Raw genomic sequence first — 21589 nt, forward strand, 5'->3', positions numbered from 1 at the left:
ACACACTTACAAATATGAACTCATGCTTCTTAGTCCTACTCAAAATGGAGGACCTTTGGGATTCCCTTCTGGACAGAAGGCTGAAATGTAGTAGGATGTATCCTGGAAACTGTGGGTGTGTCTAGTCACCCTGAGCTAAAAAACACTCCTATATATGTCAATTCATGCTTCTTAGTCTTGCTCAAAAGGGAGGACCTTTGGGAATCTAAATGTCAATCCATGGTTTGTATTCCTGCTCAACATGGAGGACAGTTTGGAACATAAATGTCAATCCATGCTTCTTAGTCCTACACAAAAAGGAGGACCTTTGGGGATATAAATATCAATGTATGCCTCTTGAGCCATGCTCAAAAGAGAGGACCTTTGGGAATATGATGCAAAAATGGAGGACTTTTGGGAATCTAAATGTCAATCCATGCTTCTTAGTCCTGCTCAAAATGGAGGACCTTTGGGAATAGCACTACCAATCCGTGCTTTGTAGTCCTGCTCAAAATGGAGGACAGTTTGGGACATAAATGTCAACCCATGCTTCTTAGTCCTACACAAAAGGGAGGACCTTTGGGAATGTAATGCTTCTTAGCCCTGCTCTAAAGGAAAGCCCTTTGGGAACATCAATGTCCATCCATGCCTCTTAGTCCTTCCTGCTCAGCAAGGAGGACCTCTGATTGGGAGTCCCTCCTGAGAGGAGGCTGAAACGTTGCAGGGCAAGAAGAGGAGGGGGTGCCTCTGGCCCTGCCCTGGGTCTGGCCCTGTGGCCCCAGCCCTGAGGGAAAGGGGGGGGGGAGAAGGCAAGGCCAGGCGGGGGGAGGCTTGGGCGGTGGGCGTGGGGAGAGGAGGGAGGGAGGGAACTTTGGAAGGAGAAGGAGAGTTGTGCTTCTGGCTCTTCTTCTGGCGTCAGGAGGAGAGCTGGGCTGGAGAGAAGGCGCAGAGGAGGAGGAGGAGGAGGAGGAGGAGGAGGGCAAGGGGCTCTGCTCGCTTGGCCAGCCATGGAGGGGCCCTGCTGGAAGGCCCTGGGCTGGGCTCTGGCCCTCCTGCTCTCCCTGGGGGGAGGCTGCCTCAGCCAGGACTCAGCCCCGCACCAGCCCCGCTCTGGACGCCCAGGAGCCAGGAGCAGGTGAGCCCCTGCTTGCTTTCTCCCCAGAGCCATGGCCTCCAGCAGCTCAGGGCCCCCCCTCCCTCTCTTCCTAGGGGGGGTCACTCTGGGGGTCAGCCCAGCTTCACCTTCCCTGGCCCCCTTTCAGGGAGGCTGCTTTGCCCTCAGCTGGCTCCTCACTCTTAATGCCCATCTGCCACTCAATGCCACTGTAACAGTTGTGAGGCATAAAACAACACCTGCCCAAGGCTACCTGTAAATGACAAGACCAGATGCGTTTAGATAGTAGGCAGGCGGGCATAGTTTCCAGGGGGTCAGAGTGAAAAGTTGGTAGTAAAATGTGATTTTAAAAAAAATATATATATATTATTATTAAATTTTATTAACATAAAACATAGTTGTTTTGTGGCCATGTTCTAGAAGAGTTTATTCCTGACGTTTCACCAGCATCTGTGGCTGGCATCTTCAGAGATGTTGTAGCCCAAAAGGTCCACAATGAACTATGAATACCGGCCATGAAAGCCTTCGACTTCACACATAAAACACAGAGAGATCTTCTACAGAACATACAAATAAAATACTGTTCGGAGCTATCGCAGCTACCCTCCCATACATTACCCCATAACAGTCCCATACGTTACCCGGTACCATAACATAACAATCCATACGTTTCCCCTTATCAGTTTTACATATTCGTTACCTATGTATTTAAACTTATTAACTCTATCACTAAGCTTTTTTAATTCTGTATTACCTTACCACACTGCCTACTCTCCTGTTCATCCTACCTCACTTATCCGTTCAGTTTTTCTCATCCCCATTTCTCTTCTTCCTAAATACCTTTCCATTTCCTTTCCTTCCTTTTCATCTCTCTTTCACCCTCTCACTGCTTTCCCTTTGACTTCCCTGAACATGTGATGTTTTTAAAGATAAACATGTGATGTTTTAAAAGTAACATTAAAAACAGGGGCCACTCCTGTCTCTTCCCACTAAGTCTAGCCCCATTCACCCCATCTTTTCAGCATTTTAAAGGGACATATGGCCTGTTTCTGCCCAAAGGCAGATGTTTGAGGGACAGTGGTGTCATCCCCCGCTTAGGATGTCACCTGGTATAGTTCACACCCCAGACATCCCCCTAGTGACACCATTAGTGGTGGTTGTTGTTGTTAGCTGCTCTCCAGTTGCCCCCAACTCATGGCAACCCTATGGATGAGACATCTCCAAGAACAGGATGGCCAGATGTCCCCATAACTGCAATGGAGGACCCGGCTCCAGCAAAAATGTAGGACATGCCAGGGGAAATGTGGGACATGACCAACAAAAGCTTTAAATATATAAATATAAGTGGTTGCATCCACGCTGCAGAAATAATCCAATCTGACACTACTTTAACTGGCATGGGATAACCCTGAGATTTGTAGGTTTTTGTGGCCCCAGAGCTCTTTGACAGAGATGGCCTAATGTCTCCCAAAACTACAACTCCCAGATGCAGCCTTAGTCATGGTTCAAATGGAGGACATTTAAAAATTCCACCTGGACCAGAGGTTGAAATGTAGTAGGACAGGTCCTGGAAAAGGAGGACATCTGGTCACTCTGCTCCAAGACCCCCCTGTCCTCCCCTGCTGTGCTCAGGTCCTATAATTTCAGACCCCTGACCTCTCTAATTGACTCTGTCTAGTTGGCGTGCGGTCTTCCTCTCTTTTTGCTTTGTTGTTGTGTGCCTTCAGGCCCTTTCTGACTTCTCTTTCCTCATTTCTATTTCCTCATTTTCTAGGATGAATTTATGTAATTCTTTCATGGTTTTTATTTTTGTTTTCTTTATGTCCAGCATTAAGCCTACCTTTGCACTTTCTTTGACTTTGGGGCAATACTTATTTTTTCATTTGTATTATTTTTGATATTGCCCATTAATCATAAATTATCCATCTTGCACCCAGAGTAACAGGACAACCGGATGCCCACCGCAGTATATAAAAACACAAAAGGAACCCAACACATAATTTTAAAAGAAAATTTTCAGAGAGGACTCGTCTCTCTGTGGTGGGGAAGCTTAGCCTTTCCTTCCTTGTTGGAGACACAGGTTGCATTCACACTGTAGAAATAATCCATTTTGATACCACTTTAACTGTCATGGCTCAATGCTGTGGAATTCTGGGAATTGTACTTTGTTGTGGCACCAGAGCATGGCTAGAGGCATTTGGGGGTCCCATCACATGTCAGAGGGGCCAACAGCTGCCCCTTGTTCGCTGGGAGTATGTGCTACTGGAGTTGTGTCACCCACCCAAAGAATTTGGGAAGAGTTCAAAAGGATGCATTGTGATGAATGTGCCATCATTTAATAGTCAACCCAGCCGAATGTGTGAATTGGAGCATTCTCCACATACTTAAGGGGATGACTGCATGCAGTCAACAGATGTAACTAGAAAATATACCAATTTTGTTCAAGGTAAAGCCCATTACTAGTTGTTGTTTGCCTTTGAGTTATGGCAACCCTAAGGGTTGTCCGTTGAGGGTGTTTTTTTTGGCAAGATTTGTTCAGAGGTGGTTTACCATTGCCTTCCCCTGAGGCTGAGAGCATGTGACTTGCCCAAGGTCACCCAGTGTGTATAAAGGGCGAGCTGGGAATCGAAACCTGGTCTCCAGAATCCTAGTCCAGCACTCAAACTACTACACCAGCTGGCTCTCAGCCCTATTTCATCATAAATCAGTGTGGAAGCTCAATAAATAGTTTTGCTTCAGTTAAAAGAAATCAGCAATGACCACACACAAGTGTTCAAAAATGCACATGGAAGGAATAGCTAGTGTTTTTTAATGACACCGTTTGTGCACCCTTACAATTGTCAACTTTTGCAGCAAAATGGAGTTTCAAAAATTTGACTGACCACTGATGCCAATCAAGCAAAGACTGGATCATGGAATCACCTCCACATAATTCCTCAGTGTCCTCTGAGATTATTCCAAAATTTAATTAGTCAGTTGCTCCCATTCATCAGTCATCATTACCCCCATAGGTTACATTCAAAATAAAATGGAAGGCACAATTCTTGAGGTGAGAGTCAAGATGTTAAATGAGTGGTGAAAGAAGGCAAGGGTGCAGGACAGAGATGGTACAGCAAAGGAAACAATGGCCTGTTACAGACAGCCAAAATAAAGCTGCTTCGAGTCACTTTGGAGGTATGGTATTTCAATGATACATGCGTCCTAAGAGTCCAAAGGCCGCACCAAAGCCACGCTCCAGTCCTAAGGACTGGAGTGCAGCTTTGGTGAAGCTTCCAGACTTTTAGGACTCATGCATCATTAAAATACCATACTTCCAAAGTGACTCGAAGCAGCTTTATTTTGGCTGTCTGTAACAGGCCAAAGAAAGAGAAGATTAGGAAGGAGGTAGAAGCTGGAAGGAAGGAACACCTAGGTTTGAGGAGTTTGGATCAGAAAAGGGGAAGGATGGAGCAAAGACTAGGTAGCACAGAAGAAACAGAGGGAATTTGGAAGGAGAAAGGGGAAGAAGCAGAGGGGTAGGAAGGTGGCCCTTCTTACCCTTTTTCTATTCTGCAGTTTCTGAGGTTGCATGTCTGTGTTGTGAGGATTTGTATCATTTCCTCCTAATCCCAATGCACATATATGCAAAGAAAGTGAAAATACCTAAAATAACAACCACCTCTCTGTGTGCCACAATACTTGTAAAGCAAAGAGACACACAAAGATTAGAAGGAGCTGTACCACACACACCTAACAGATACTTGGAATACCTGGAGAAGGACCTCTTTCTCAGGTTGTTTAACCTTCTAGGAAGTTTATCACACGGGACGAATCCCATGCAGAAACTAATTTTAAACTGAAAACAACCCACATTTGTTCGGGCTTAATCCGAACAGAAAGTTGAAAAAACTCACATTTGCAGGATGTTTTTCAGACAAAGTTTGCATGAATGAGAAATAACATGAAAATAATCCAAACGTAAAGTAGTCAAAATCAGCTCCTTTTTACTTTTGCTAAATTCCGAAAGTACAAAGGAGCTTTCTATTTGGATTATTTTTGCGTTATTTCTCTTTCATACCAACGCATCTGACAGACAACACCCAGATTTTAAAATCCAGTTTCTGCATGGGATTTTACCAGTTTGCTCTCCGTGTGATAAGCTCCTAGGAGAGCATAGGCACACCTTTTCTCTCATTCTTCCTCAACATCTGTCGCTGTTGCTGCTCTGTTGGCCCTCTTACTGCTCTTTCTATTATGCAAGATAATTGCTTTCATTTCATATCGGTGAGGGAATCCCACTACGGTTAGAACTAGTGGGATTTCCCCTCCTGAATATAACTGTTATGCAAAGGAGATGAGTAGCGTTACACTGTGTGGAGAAGAAGAGGTTAATAGTTGCAGTCCCCAGCTGCAATTCCCTTTGAAAATTACCACCTACATCGCATTTAAACTTGAGAAGGGGAGTTTTGGCACTAATACTGACATTCGCTCAGATGTCTGGAGGATATTCAGTGGTCTGGGAAATAGATTTGGGGCTGGGGTGCCTGTGGTGTAAACTGAGTTTAATGGCAGTATACTATAGAAATCTGCTTATCTGACCCGAAAGGGTAGGAAAGTCCTTTCTGTATTTGTTAGTCTGTAGAATACTAATTGTTTTGGAGATTATGAAGACTAATTAAATTTATTCCTGCCTTTGACTGAGAATGATCACCCAAGTTTTACAACAGATAGCAACAACAAGGATACCCCCCTCACCAAACAAAACCTTTGACTAACCGTTAAGCAAAAATATGCTTCTCTTTAGATCTTAAATCACAGTACCTGTTGTAGTGGGATTGTTCCTTCTGGCAGAGGAAGTGGAAACAAGTTACTTGCAGCTGCTTTTTTTTGTCCCTGAAGGGGCCAAGGCTGGTCATCCCCTTGGTGTGATGTTCTTCTTGGCAAGCAGAAGGGGCAACTCCCGTTGTTCCTTAGTCCCATGGCTGAAGGCAGAGGTCAGGGTTTGCATCTTTTAAATTCTGCAGCCTCTGTGCAGTATTATAATGGCTGACACAGGCAACTCATCACTTAGTGCGCACACACACCGCATCTCATGCCACCTGTTGTTAAATGTATTGTTACACCTTTAACTTGTCCACTGCTTAAAGAAACATCTTCGTGTTACCTCCCCCTTCCCCAGCCATCATTCCACATCACCAGTCCCCATTACATGTATGCACCACCTAAATTTACTTCAGATTTTGGCAATGGCAGAACCTCCTCTGAACAAATCTTGCCAAGAAAAGCCCATGATAGGTTCACTTTAGGGTCACCATAAGTGAGAAACAACTTGAAGGCACACAACAACCGCAACAATGCAGATAAGGCAGATGTCAAGGCTGTGCCTGCATGTTCCTTATTTGGTGGATCGGTGAAGTACTCAGCAAAAATACACAGTCCTAAATTCTAATGTTAGTCCTAACTTGAGTAAACTCATTTAATCACTGAGATTCACCTATGTGGTGATTTACCATTCAACAGTTGATTCAGTGGATCTCCTCTAATTAGAACTAATCCACAGAATTTAGGACACAGTGTTCATGAATTCATGAACGTATTGAACACTGACTACATATTGAGATACAGTGGGCCCTCTCCTTTCGCAGACGATCCGTTCCAAATCCCCCCGCGTAAGGGAAAATCCGCCTATGCTCAAGCCCCATAGGAAATAAAGGGGCGCGTGCACCACGGGCACACACACACACCATTGTTTTCCTCCCCAAGCAGCTTCTGCATAATAATAATAATAATAATAATAATAATAATAATTTATACCCCGCTCTTCAGCCAAGGCTATCAGAGCGGCTGGAAGCCGCATAAAATGCATCCACGCATGGTGCGAGCGCATTGTATAACTACTTTGAGGATTCTGTCTCTGGGTTTGTTATCCAGTTTGCCTCTGTCACATAGTTTATGTGCTTGGTATCTTATGCCCCTTCCTCCTTTTCTTCTAGAAGCAGCAAAAAGATGCTGGTTTCAGTTTTATGTTTATTAGATAGAAAGAATGAGGGATATTTTTTATCCCATCGTGAAGCACTAGATCATGGGTGGGGAAAGTGTGACCCATGTGCAACATGCATCCCTGGGGAGGGAGTCATTTTGCAGCCCTCAAAGGCTCCCAGATTATTTTAAAAACAAACAAAGTTTTTTGCCTAAAAAGCACAACAATACTAAAACCCACCACAAAATGCAGTGGTGTTGCTGGTAAGATCTATGAAGACCACAAGTTTCTTAGCAATGTAAGCAAACAAGCAAACAAACCAAAACTGGAAGTGAAATAATGTCACCTCTGGTTGAACTGGAGGTAGCGGTGTGGCCCCTGTGGGGAATGCAGGGTTGAAAAATGCCCATGCTCTCTCTAAATAGGAAGAGCATTGGAGCATTGTGTTGCATTTGTAGTACAGTTGCCCCTCCTAACTGGCGGATTTGAGATCTGCACCCTTAAATATACGCAGAGGGGCCACCTCCGCTATTTCCAATGGTGCATATGCCCGGGGCGCGTGAACAGGGGCACACCCCATTCAAACCTATGTGGCTTGAATATGCACGAGCCTCTGTTTTCGCAGGGGGGTCCAGAACCTTGATTTTGCCATTTTATATCAGGGACACCATTTTACTATGCCATTGTATTTAAAAGGACTTGAGCATCCATGGATTTTGGTATCCACTAGCTGTCCTGGAACCAAATCCCAGCAAATACCAAGGGCACACTGTACTTGAGTTTCCACAAGAGCTTTCAAGAGAGTAGATTTCCTGTGTTTCCTAACTGCTGTACAGTTTTGAAATCTGACCATGTACCCCCTTCATGTGCTGTGCTTATAAAGGTGGGAACCAGTTAATTACAAGTCTGCTTTGACCTCTCCTGAATAAAGCATTTGTTATTGCACATTTGACCCAGACAGTGTTTCTGTCTTGTTATTGTCTCCTATTCCTCTTCAGAAATTGGTGTGCCTATATTGTGAACAAGAATGTGAGCTGCTCTGTAATGGATGGCACTGAGAGTTACGTTCAAGTACAGTACAGTTGTGCCTGGAATCAGATGCCCTGCCCACACACCCCAGTGTAAGTAACAGAAGAAGTTGAAGAGGAGAATGGGTTGGTGGGTGGGGAAGAATGTGTTCATCTTTCTAGCAATGAGTTATTTTAGGCAAAAAAGCCTTTGGTTTGTCACACAATTTAGCCAGACTGTTGGATTTTTCAAACTCAAAATCTTCACCATGTGGGTACTTCATTAGGCTGTGTACCATTTTCTGACATCTGATTTGTAAGCTACAGTAGAAACTCTTTTTAAAACTGCAAACACATTCCAGCTGCAACTAATTAGAGCCATGTTGACTCTTCTGTCAACAGACCAGGCAACACATTACTGTACAATATTCAGACAAAAAAAGGAAATTGCTAAAACTTCATCCTTGTATCACTAATTTGGAGCAGGCATCAGTTAAATATCCTTTTATAAAATTTCTGTCAGAGTTAGAGTAATTAGCACCTGGATTTTTGTGCAAGCTTTGTGAACACCTGCTGTTGAGTGCAATTACATTCCTTGGCCTACATTCACCTTCAGGCTCTAGTCATGCAGAGCAGCCATAAACTTTGCTATAAATCAATGCAGGTCCTCTTCTTTGAAATGACTGGGAAGAAGCCCAAATGTACCAGTAATTCTGAGCCAACATGCTTATAACGTGTGTTGCTCCATAATCCCAGTGAAAAAAGGGTTTTGTCTTAAAATGGAGTCAATGATTTTTATTGAATAGGATAAGTAGATACTCAAATAAGGCACCCTGGCCAGTCAACCTCCCTTGAGAAATGTTGCCAAGTCCAAAGGAAAACACCTCACTATTTGTCTCTCAAACTAGGAAGCATTTGAAGGTCTGGACAAATGACATACTTTTACCATCTCAGCAAGCAGCTCAGATGTTCTTACCCGTCAGTTCTTACCTGTTTCTGCATCAGGAGCTAGGAGCACTGACATAGCCTCCTAAATGAACTCAGACACACATTGCTATAATGTTCTTTGAAGGCTGTGAAAAATATAATTCCCTTCCAAACTTTAAACTGGATGGCATGTTCTAAACCCATGATAGCTGCTGGCATTGAAAACAGGTGGGTGTGGGTGTATGCAACCCTAGAGGAAAAGAAAAAGTGGGAACTCATGGTTCCCTACTAATCTTTTACTTTTACTGGGGATTTTGAGACATACTTTTCAAGCAACTAGTGGAAAGTGACAGGACAGTGGGGAGGGAAATTAGTTGTTCTTGCCTTGCCCATCAGTGGTAAAGAGGATTAAAAATCCCATGCGTCCAACCATATGTGCAGTTCCCACCCTGAATTTCTGAGGAGTCTGTGCCCAGCTATGACCCAATTGCTCTAAAATCATAGTTAATAAAGTTTATATTGTATTAGATATTATTTCCAGAGGGTTTCTGCATCAGTGGCATATTTCCCTTTGGTTCTTTTTCTCTGTTCCTGATATATGAAGATCTTGAATATTCTTTAAATATTTACAGTCCATCTGTATAATAATTATTTACAGGTGTTAAACTGCTAATGTACTTTTCCTATTATTCGTTTTGCTGTGGGAGGCCTTCTACCTGTCATTGTATAACGTGGAACCCTTACTCTCAAGCTGGTCTTGCTAGATGTTAAGTTCTTAAGTGGGGGATGAGGAGCTGAAAGAGGGGCATATGAAAACCTGCCAGAAAAGTCTATTGGCTTTGGTTAAAGTATCCTGGAATAAGTGTTAAGAATGGAAACTTTGGTCTTACTGTCAAATTGAAATTAAATACCTTTAAAAACTTGTACAAACTTGGCCAAAGTATGACTGCATCTGGAAGAATGCAAGTACTGTGATATTTTCACATCTACATTTAGTATTTCTTCATAGTCATGTAAAAAGATTGTCACTTCCACTAATATGTCATCTGTGGTTTCAGTTTTGATAGGAATTGAAGATGTTCTAAGAAGTTACAATATGTAATACAATCTTACACACATTTACTCTTAAGAAAGCACCTTTATGATCTGTCTAATTTTTAAGCATAGTAAAATAAATAAAGAATAGCTAACTAAAATATGCATGCAAAATAAACAAAAGTGCTGGGTTGACCCATGCTTCTGCTCTTTAAAAACATAAGGCCCAGAAAGATCAAACCAAAGGCTGCTTTAATTCCGCATTCTGTTCTCACAGTAACTAGCCAGATACCTTTTGGAAGCCAAGGAGAAGGACATGTCTGCAATGGCATACTCTTTTGGGGGTATAGACCTTGCTGCCGCTGGGAAAGTGATGGTAAACAGTTAAAAAAGATGGCAGGTGTTTAAAAGCCACATCCCTCAATGTCTTATTCCAGTCATTAGATTGTAACCAATTCTTCAAGGGGGTTATCTTTCGCTCAAGCTGTATTCTATTTCTGGTTTTGATGGAGTCACTGTGGAGGGGAACTCCACAATTATAGGGCAGGCACTCACAACGCTGCAAGACAGGAAAAGGCCCTGATAGTGTAATTGTAGTATGCATCCTGCTTCAGGTCTTCTGAATATGAAATCTGTCAGTGAAGAAGAGAGCTCAAGGAAATAGTAATGCCATATCCATTGGCTATTCTGTATAACAGTTTGGTCATCAGGCATCAAATCCAAAAAGCATGCATTCCCAATCTTCCAAAAGGAAGAGACAGTCTTGGTCCAGTTTGTGGCTTGTGACTACGCAAACCCTTACCATAAATAGTCTGATCTCTGCAAAGGTATCTCAGAGGATGTTTCAAATCATTCAAAGCACTTCTCCCTTAATCCCTTAATTTTGTAATTCATCCAACTGTTAAGATAATGTTTTGATGTTCATATGAGATGGTCTGAATTGGTGTTTGCCATCAGTAAAGAATTCTAGGTCCATAAAAGGTAGTTTTGAAAGGAAATTCCAAGTTATTTTTGTAAAAGTATTCTTTTCAGGATCATTTGTCTGGGAAGATTACATACTGGATTTGTTTTCATGATGGTGTTCTCAACAGAGTTCAGAGAGAGACCTTCAATGACAGCTGTTCAAAATCCTAAATTGCAGTTTTGTTAAATTAGTGCTCTCCAGTCAGCTGTTCCTTAAATACGCTGTTGCTATAAAGAAATGCAACTTAAGCCACAATACAGTAAATGCAGAATAAAGACAAGACACAATGGACAGAGATGAAATAAAGCACACAGAAACAGTCATATGTAAATATAATTTGTATATTAACTGTGTGTGTGTAACAAAAAGATTCCAGTGTAAGAATGCAAAATAGTTCCATTATTTTTTCTCAGAGAGAAGTAGTTGGCTTATACCTATGTTAGAATAAATAGAAACAGAGAACAATAAAGTATAGCAACAGGTGGGAAAATCAGATACCATATATACTAGATTATAAATCGACCTCACATATAAGTCAAAAGCAGGTTTTGTGGCCAAAATTATGGATTTTGATATGACCCATGGATAAGTCGAGGGTAAAACCTAGGGGCACGTAACAAAAATCTAAAGGATGAAGCAAAGGAAAACAATGCCAAATAAATTAGAAAATTCTAGCAAGCATAACTGTGCTCACACTAAAGGCTGGATTAATGAGAAAGTAGAGGATGGTCAGTGCTTTCAGTACAGATTATGCTCTTTCCTTTCACCAAGGGATGGTTTCTTTTTAAATAAGAGTTACGTATAGAACTTACATTGATCCGTGGATAAATTGATTCAGGTCTTTGGGGGTCAATTTTTTGACTATAATTTCTTGACTTATATCACAGTGCAGTACAAACTCTTTTCAAAAATGACTTTTAATGATATCAGTGGAATTTACCTGTGAAGAAACAAGCAAGATCTTTAATCATTTCCCCCTCTTTTTAAGAACTCCTTGGATCCCTGTTTGAGTTTATCAATATTTTTAAGGGTTTTAACTGCACAAGGTATAAAGAGTATTTACACATTTCCAGATAACACTGGAATCAGGGACAAAAATAGATTAAAAGAGATTTTGGAATGGTGTTTTTGTGCATATGGTGTCTGAAAGGAAAGCCAGGTATCTGGTAGTTATTATTATAATAAGTTGCAGAGGGTGGGTATATGATAGTCTATTGTGTATGTGTGTGGGGGAGCTCTTGTATCACTTAAAAGATGATGTATTCAAATATGTATGTCACTATAAATCTGTTGCTTTTTGAAGTCTCACAAGATGTTAGTCATTGTTCTTTCTGTCTGATCTTACCGGCTGTAAGAAACTATTTTAAGAATATGGTCTAAGTCCAGTCCCAACTATTTCTTGAATTACTTGATGAACATTAAGTCAGTACTTATTTAAAACCAATGGATTTATTGGGTGTGCTCTAAATGGGACTAGCAGTTGGATTTAGGTCAGGGCAGAGGTGGTGCCAGAGGTTGTGAAAGGTAAGGAACTGCGGAGAGGAGATGTAGGCTGGGACCAGTTGATCTGATGCTAGGAAAATGAAGGCATGGCACTATCTGCCACAGGAGACATTAGAAAAGTTGAAAAGCTTTTGCCTTGGATAATAGAGATGCACTCTGTGAGAAATCAGCACTGATTAAATGGTTACATTTAAGGACTAGGAGAAGCTGGGAACAGGAGTATTTTCCTGGGACGTGGCAAGATACCAAGAAGTTGAGGCTATGAAGGAGGAAAGTTTCCTTCTTTGGTCTGATGTTGAGCAGGAGGTCTGAGCTAAGAACCCTGAGCTTCAGTCCAAGTCCTGTTCTGATTCATCCATGCAGAATGGAAAGAGCATGTTGGAGATGACTAGATTGTCAGATTACTAACCATAGCTTTCCCCATGATCAGTCTCCATGCACTGGTCACTTTCCATGTGCTTCATCCTTAGAATATTTAATTTACTTTGTTTCTTTCCATAATCATGTTTATAGATAAGCAGATGTGAACAAACATTTAAGTAGATTCACTGTAAAGATGGATACAGTTGTATGCTCATCCAACTCAAGCAAAAAACATTGAGCTTTCATTAATGTTTTCAAGTAGTCAGAAATGTTTTCAAATAAATTAAGAGTGGAGATTGTTGACTATAGAACAAGGACTACTGTCTGATCCAGGGAGAGGCTTTTGGTGTAGGCTCCAGATGGTTGACTCCATGGGGCGTGCAATTTGAGAGACTTGTATTAAAAACAAAAGCCACGCACTTCACCATCTTGGCTTGTTTGTTTCATGATCTCAGATTGCTGGGTGGGAGGAACAACTTTGGCTGTATGTCTCTGACCTTGTGTTACCTCTCTCTCTGTGTAAACACTGCATAACAATTCACTCTTTCTTATACATGATTTCCGTAGCAATTTTGTATTTCATGCATGCATTCATAACAATTCCAAAAAATCCACATAAATTCTCTCTCAATACAAATAGTGCTCATACTTCTGTGTTTGGGCTTTGATAATACTTGATAGAGATTTAAACAAGCTGCTGCTTGTATTCATTCTGGACAAATGCCCAAATCTTTAACTCATTATAGCCACCAAATAGAAGATCTTTTGCTCAGCTGCTTCCTATTGAGAAGCCTGCTTCTTCTGTATTTTCCTTTCTTACATTGCAAAAGAAGAAAATGCTTTTCAGTGCAATTTTTAATATTTTCATCAGTAAGTAAGGTGTACAGTTGACCTCTTTAATCTATAGAGGAAGCTTGATTTTTTAAAAAAGACATCAACACTTCAGTTTGTAAACATTTTATTAATTTTTCATGCTGGCACCAAGAATTGCCCAATATTATAACACAGCACTGTAGGTTAAAGAATCATTAGTTTTGTGGTATTGCTTAACTGACTGACCACATACATCCTGCCCTGATAAGGGAGGTACACAAATGCTCTACAAATGTAATATTTGGCTGCGTCTGTAAATGATTTGGGAATAATTATAACACAAGGTAATATTTGGTAAAACCATGGATAGGTAGTGACATTGATGAGTACAGTAAAACAGGATTACTAATTAAGTGGGAATTGTATATCAAGGATAGGAATCCTGTGTCCCTCCAGAGGTTCTTAAACTGCAGCTCCCATTATGCATGTTTATTGGCCATGCTGACTGTGACTAAATTGAGGTGGAGTTCAACAAGTTGAGTAAGGCCACATGATCTCCTCTTCTGTTGTATATGATGTGTACTCTCTGGACATAGTGCCCAATTCATATTCCAGATCTTGCTTTATTTTTGTAGCATATCTATGACTCACTTTCCACATTTCCTCATTCTTATTGTGCTAAATAATGTTCCTTTGAAGGTACAATTCAGTTCAATGAGAGGAGACACAATTGCCGGAATATATTTTAATGCAAGGTCAGTCTAGGAAGTGGAACTTCTTCTATTGTTTGCAAGAATGGACAGAACATGACATGGGAAGGAAGAGGGTCGTCTTGCTTGTTTGTGTTGCAGAGTAACTGGAAAAAGGAGAGAATAGCCATATGGGATAATGGTGCTCTAGAAGTTTAAGGTGAACTGTCATGTTAGCAAGAATGGTACTTAGCATATCTGTGGGAAAAGAGAAAGTACAATATTCTGTCAGAAGTTTTGGTTTATTTCTCTGCTAACAAGCTGCTTTGTGACTCTTCAACTTATACATACCAAAAACATTTACTTGTAACACTAAACCATGGTTTAGTGCTACCTCCAGAAGTGGAGGCATCTCCAAATAATGCCTCATTACTCAAGTAAAGCCTGCTCCTCTTTTACTCCAGCATAGCCAAGAGTATCTGGTTGAACTTTGCTTGTTTCCTGGCGGGTGGTTATATATGAATTTGGAATGGGAAGTTGTAAATAATGTTATTTACTGAACAAGCTGGCTACAAACCTGAGATTGTTTTGCTGGCTTGTTTAATAATTTATGAGAACTTATCAGAACTATAGTTTAGTGTTACAAATGAAAAAAGCCACAGTGTGAAAGACCTCAAGCAGCATTTTCTTTCATATCAGTATTTGCAAAATGGACATCACTGTATAGGTGCTGAGGGAAGAAGAAGTGATATGAGGACTCTTAAAGTACAAATGCAGATAATTCTTATTTCTAGTTCTGTTTTTCTAGATTTTGGAGGTAATGTGACACAGTGATTTTCCACTTTGCTGATAGTTCTGACTATTTTAAAAGGATATGAGCAAATAAATAAAGGAACTGCAGTTCAGAGTTAGGAGATTTAGATTCATTTGCTAGCAACAAATATGCTGAATCAACTATTTAGGTTTGACCCATACACATAACTTCAAGTGTTCTTAGTCTTATTGATTTAAGTGAGACTTCATGTGAAATGCACTTCAATTTCAGAAAGGCAGTTTTAGTCATTCAGTGCAAATATGTTCTTTCTGGCAAAAATGCAGATGGGGGCCTGAATATTTTTTTTTGTTTTTTATTTATATACCACTGTTCCAAAGATCATAGCGGTGAACAGCAAGTAAGCTAATTAGCAAGTAAGCTAATTTGCCCCCCAACAGTCTGGGTACTCATTTTAGTGACCTCGGAAGGATGCAAGCCTGAGTCGAGCTTGGGCCCTTTTGCTGGTCTTGAACTCGCAACCTTGTGGTTTTGAGTGAATGGCTGCAGTACAGGCATTTAACCACTGCGCCACCCTGGTGGCACTGCGCCACCAGGGCACCAAAGGCACCAGATTCTGTATGATCTTGGAAGCTAAGCAGGACCAATCCTGGTTAACATTTAGATAGGAGATCACTAATGAATACCAGATGCTGTAGACTATACAGTATTTCAGAGGAAAGAACTGGCAAAACCACCTCTAAGCGTTCCTTGCCTAAGAATACTCTGAAATTCATGGGGTTGGCAAAAGTCACCAGGCAACTTACGGTACACACACACACAATGCATGCACACACACACACACACACACATACAAAATGCATGTAGTATTTATTTCATCCTCAAACACTTCTGTGAACTAATTAGTTTACTGATGTTTGTGAAGCAAATTAACATTTAAGTAATCCCCAACAGACATAATTTACAGTCTTCTAGATTATTTGGGGCTTTCACCCTCCTTTAAGCAATATTTAGAAAGAAACCTTGGGAAGTCTGAACATTTACAACATTGCAGTACTGTACATGGCTATGTGTTCATTGTACCCTCTTACTTAATAAGAGTGAATAAGTTAATTTCCATGAGGAGCAAATGATTTCATAGATGAATATAAGGGAATGGTACTAAGTGTTTCTAACAGTTATAGTATAAAAAATATACAGTATCTGATCCTTTAAATAAGACTTTAAATAAAGTAATATGGAGCCAGACTAATTAGATCTACCTTTGATATATATTACAAGAACAGAATTTCTTATTCTGTCATTCAGTAAAGCTCACTCACGTAAAGCTGACTCAAGATTTTTGCAGGCCTTGGGCAGTGAAATAGTAAAGCTTCCCCTTTGGTACTATTCTGTTTGTACTGCCGTTGTCTCTTCCGGCTCTGTACCTTTCCAACTGTGGCTTCTCCCCCTCTAATACCTATATTATGCAACATGACATCCAGGCAGGTATATGCCTACATAGAGACAATGTTTGAAGAAAACATGCCCACACACTTGCTGAAACTTTCCAACTCAATGGAGTAGAGGTAAATGAAGCTGTTCACACTCCATTCTGCTCCACAGACCACATGCCGTCAACATATGTATGTGCATTGCTGTTTCTCTGGCTTAGTATCAACTTGCATATAATGTGTCAAAGATGGCTATAAAAATTATGGCTGCCAGCAAAATGGAGAAAGCAAAAGATGTCACAGGAAGAATGTGAACCCTGGACAGTCTGTGGGGCAATGTGATGGATGACAGACCACAGAGAAGCGTACTATGGACAGACACTAGCTTCCCCAAAATGTCTCAGTATGCTCCCTTATAGTTCATAAAACTTGGAATGCACTTATGTCTACCAACTAGGATTAACTCCAAGAACTGTTCATAAATGTCTTTTTTCAGATCAGTATAATCCATGTCGAAAGAGTAGCAAGGACTGATTCAGATTATGTTTAAGACTAAATCAGATTTCCCTTCACTGTATGCTCAACACAGTCGTATTGAGTACTTCAATTCTGATGTCATAGTCGTCATTCTGAGGCAATGATTCACAAAGATCAGGCCTCAGAATTTTAGAGGTGACTCATTAAATCAGTGTTATACACAAGAGAGAGAGGAGAGGATTTTCAGTTCCATAGGAGTTGCACAGTTATAAGAACTAGATGTACCTCTTTAGTTTTATTTACTTGATTTATAGTTCATCCCTAATTCCCACTGTTATGAACATTGGGAATGAACTCTACCAGTTGGAATAATGAGTAGTCCTTAAATAACTACAGAGTGTGATTGGTTTATGAGGATAGTGGATTACAGATTTTTTAAAATTAATGGACACGAGGGACTTGGCTTAGAATTTGTAATTCATACATTTTTTTTAACATTTGGAAATTGTGACACTGTTAGAAAATTGGATGGATAGTTTCAAAATGTGACACAAACAGTATTTTGGATTACATACTTCCACATGCAACTTGAAAGCAAAAACGCACACACACACTGATAAGAAAACCAGTTAAATGGCTTGTAGTACAAAGATCTTAAGCAGATATTTCACTCTGATATCTATGAATTATTTAACTGACCAATAACATCAAATATCCATTCTTGAAATGCAATGGATTTGAAATAATCTCAAAATGCTATTGATAACTGAAATTTCCAATAGTCAAAGTATACCTTTGATAATAAAAATTGTTCACAGAATTTTTTAATTGTTGTAAGATGGATTTTAGAAAGACTTTGAAGTTTACCGCACCAGGGATAAAAGTTCCCCGATGCGTTACAACAGGCACAAGCGGGGCCGCGCATGGAGCGTGATGGGAACCCAATGGGGCCCAGAACGCTAGTTTACTGCACAGGGAACGCCCGCATTGCATTCACCAGTCGGGTTCCAGGGGACGCCATTTTCTGGGGACAGTTTTTCGAAACGTTCCCAGAAATGGACGTCCCCGGAACCGATGGAATGCGCAGCGGCGGCGGCAGCATTCCCTGTGCGGTAACTAAGCATCTGGGCCCCACCGGGTTCCATCACGCTCCGTGTGTAGCTCCGCTCAGGCCCATTGTAACACAATCGGGGAACGTTTTTCCAAGATGCGTAAACTTTTGTTTTTCATACCTTTACCAGTTGCCTTCAGTTCAGATACTGAAGTCAAGATGCAGAAACATGTATATGGGTCAGGGTTACCAGATCAGCTTCAGAGTTAAATATTATCATGGTAGGGGTGTCTCTCTAATTACTTCAGATTTCTTTATATACTTGGTATTCCATTTGCCACTGACTACAGCCATCCTACCTAAACTACTTATGTACTACTGTAATAAGTAGGTTTATATTACAGACAAGAGAACAAGGGAACCAGAGAACACCTTGGGTGGCCAGGATGTTAGAATTTCTGTCTTCTCTATTCTGTTAGATGAATTTTTAATATGTTTATGTTAATATAAACATATACTCTTGATCTTCACCTAACAATTATGAGAAATACAGTAGGACGAGTGGGAGTGAACATGGATAGGTTTGCTCTGGATATTGTTTTTGCCTTTTAAATACTTGGCTAAAATGAATGGTTTTGGCAGACATTTCAGGAATAATTAAAATAAAAAGTATAATACTGTGTACAACAGGACACTGTTGGTTTTGGTTTTTATCTAAAATAACGAAACCAGCTAAAGCAGACATAACAATCCCAGAACTGTAGAGCCTTATTAACAGAGCAGGTCCTAAGTAACGAAGGAGGGGAGAGATCAGCAGCAGAGCAACAACTGCAGTCGGAGCCCTGCCCAGCTTAGGATGTCTGTTTTTCACTAGCAGGCTTGCCAGAGGCTTTTGTTGCATTTTAAAGAAACATTCCGTTCCTGCTGTATTTGCTGTTTGGGCATCTGATCCCTGTTACAATAAAGTTGTCATGGAAAAGAGATCCCCATATACTCATTTGTTATGTTTTGTCATGTTTGTATTCTTTAGCTGCTGTATACTTTTCATTTGAAACTAAAGGAAGTATTTATGTATTTCCTTTTAGCAGAGTACATGTATATACATGCATCATGTACCTACTAAATTTCCCAGAGTCATTTGATGCAGTGAATAGACATATAAAATGGGATACAAGACAATTGTGTTTTTAATCTTGGTTCTGCCATGATGCTCAGTAGTTAGCTTTTGCTGTCTTTGGTTCTCAAACTTCTTTTACCTCACTGAATGACCCAAAGCTGCATATATTCTACTGTTTTAGCGGGAAATTTGCAATTGGTCTACACTGTGTATCCAGTAAATATGTAACTTAAGTGGAAAAGGAAATGTTGACTTAATGCTTTAGATTGGCTTCACTGGAGCTATAGTTCTCCCCTGTTGGTTGACTAAGTTTGACATTCCCTGTGGGTATATATGTGCCTTCAAGTTGCCTGTCAACTTAGGCCAACCCCTTAAATTTCATAGGGTTTTGTTAGGCAAGAAATACTCAGAGGTGGTTTTGCCAATTCCTTCATCTAAAATATAGCCACTTGGTATTCATTTGCAGTCTCTCATCCAATTACTGACTAGAGCTGGTCCTGCTTAGCTTCTAAGCTCAGATAGGATCAGTTGCCTTTACTTGGACCACATTGGCATCCCCAATATAATGGCAGATACTGCTTGATTCTCATATTAAGAAAGTTTGAAAATCAAAGCAATTATAAATCTTAGAATCATAGAATCATAGAGTTGGAAGAGACCACTAGGGCCATCCAATCCAACCCCCTGCCATGCAGGAAGTCTCAATCAAAGCATCCCCAACAGATGGCCATCCAGCCTCTTCTTAAAGACTTCCAAGGAGGTGAGACTCCACCACTCTCCAAGGGAGTGTGTTCCACTTATCTATAGTACAATCATGTATTTAAAAGCAAGTCTTACTGTTTTCAATGGACTTTACTTTCAGTTTTGCTATAAGATTGCAATTTTGTTTTGTGGAGCAATTGGATTGGATCAATTTGATCATTTTATTTATCACTATATTATCATGTTATAAGTTTCTTAGATCAGTTTAACTATGGTCTCTTTCACACTACACAGTGGTAACATTTTAATAGCACTGTAATAGCCATGGCTGCTCCATACAGAATCATAAAATTTGCAGTTTAGGGTGGCATTACACTTCTCTAACAGAGAAATCTCAGTACTCCTCCCTAAACAGCAAGTCCCAGGATTCCATAGATAGAATCATACCAACTAAAGTGGAATCATAATTTAAATGCATTCTATTTTATATTAACCTGTTTTCTTTCCAGTTGTGCAATGCTAACCATAGCAGAATACATATAATTGTGGCGAGTCTATCCTTGGTAAAAATAGAAATTGAGAGTCCCAATGCATCTAGATTGAATTGGATCTAATCACATTTCTATTCCAATCATATAAAAGTAAAATACATCTATTTTTCTATAGCTAATGGGAGTTGCTTGGTTGTTTGTTTTTCTGTCAGCATAATCTCTTTTGTACAATAAAGTGTGTGCTGTGGAAGGGGAGTTGCTTTCATATACAGTTTCTTAGTGAATACAGGTGACAAAATAAATACAGTTGGCACTCCGTATCCACAGATTCAACTATCCCCAGCTTGAAAATATTCCAAAAAGATATAAATTCAAACAAGCAAAGCTTGATTTTGCTGTTTTATATAAGGAATACAATTTCACTATGCCATTGTATTTAAAGGAACTTGAGTATCCATGGATTTTGGTATCCACAGCGAGTCCTGCGAACAAACCCCAGTGGATATCAAGGACCCACTGTAATTGCATTTTTCACTTATGTACCGTAATTCTTCTCTGAACACCATTCTAAATTGTGGAAGAATAAATTCATCACAGTTATACTTCAGGAATGGCTTACTGATCTTTCTTAACTACAGCAATCATACTTCTTATTCCAGCGATAGTACTTCCTATTCCATTTGCATTTTGTTTGCTTTATTTGATTATTCTAAAGTTGACATCATTTTTCACTTTTATTTATTGCAGATATCGTACAAGTTTCAGACCTAAATATACAATAAAGTACAAGACAGTGACTGAATTAGAATGGAGATGTTGCCCTGGATACATGGGTGTAGATTGCAAAGAAGCTGTACCACAAAAGTCAAAACCAGTTATTTACCCAGCAGACTTATCACCACATGATATCAAGACCAGTTTGGGTAACTTTTTCTTTGGATTTTGTTATTCATGGCCATGCATTGAACTTATTTTATATTATTTTATTTTATTTGCTGTATTTTTATACTTTTCAGCATTCAGAGTGCTTTATAATGCCTATACTCACTCTTCATTCTCAACACATCCGTGAGGTTGGTCATTATTGCTATTTCATTTTATATATAGTTAAAAACAGTGTGTTAGTGAACAGTTCTTAAAATGAATGGAGCTACACTAAATTTCTTTCTGCAGGATTTTTCCTGAGAAAGTAC

The 21589-nt window shown here is 40.1% G+C and overlaps 1 protein-coding gene across 1 annotated transcript in view; it reads left to right on the plus strand.

Moving 5' to 3' along the window:
- Positions 1-879: 879 nt before the first annotated feature.
- LOC121917291 (EMILIN-2-like) overlaps positions 880-21589 on the plus strand; it is a 46621-nt gene continuing 25911 nt past the window's right edge. The window contains 3 exon segments of the mRNA XM_042443107.1: positions 880-1114; positions 8051-8173; positions 21144-21319. Coding sequence (XP_042299041.1) covers positions 987-1114; positions 8051-8173; positions 21144-21319 — 427 coding nt within the window. The 5' untranslated portion in view covers positions 880-986.

This window comes from Sceloporus undulatus, unplaced genomic scaffold (genome assembly GCF_019175285.1).
Source record: "Sceloporus undulatus isolate JIND9_A2432 ecotype Alabama unplaced genomic scaffold, SceUnd_v1.1 scaffold_14, whole genome shotgun sequence".
NCBI lineage: Eukaryota > Metazoa > Chordata > Lepidosauria > Squamata > Phrynosomatidae > Sceloporus > Sceloporus undulatus.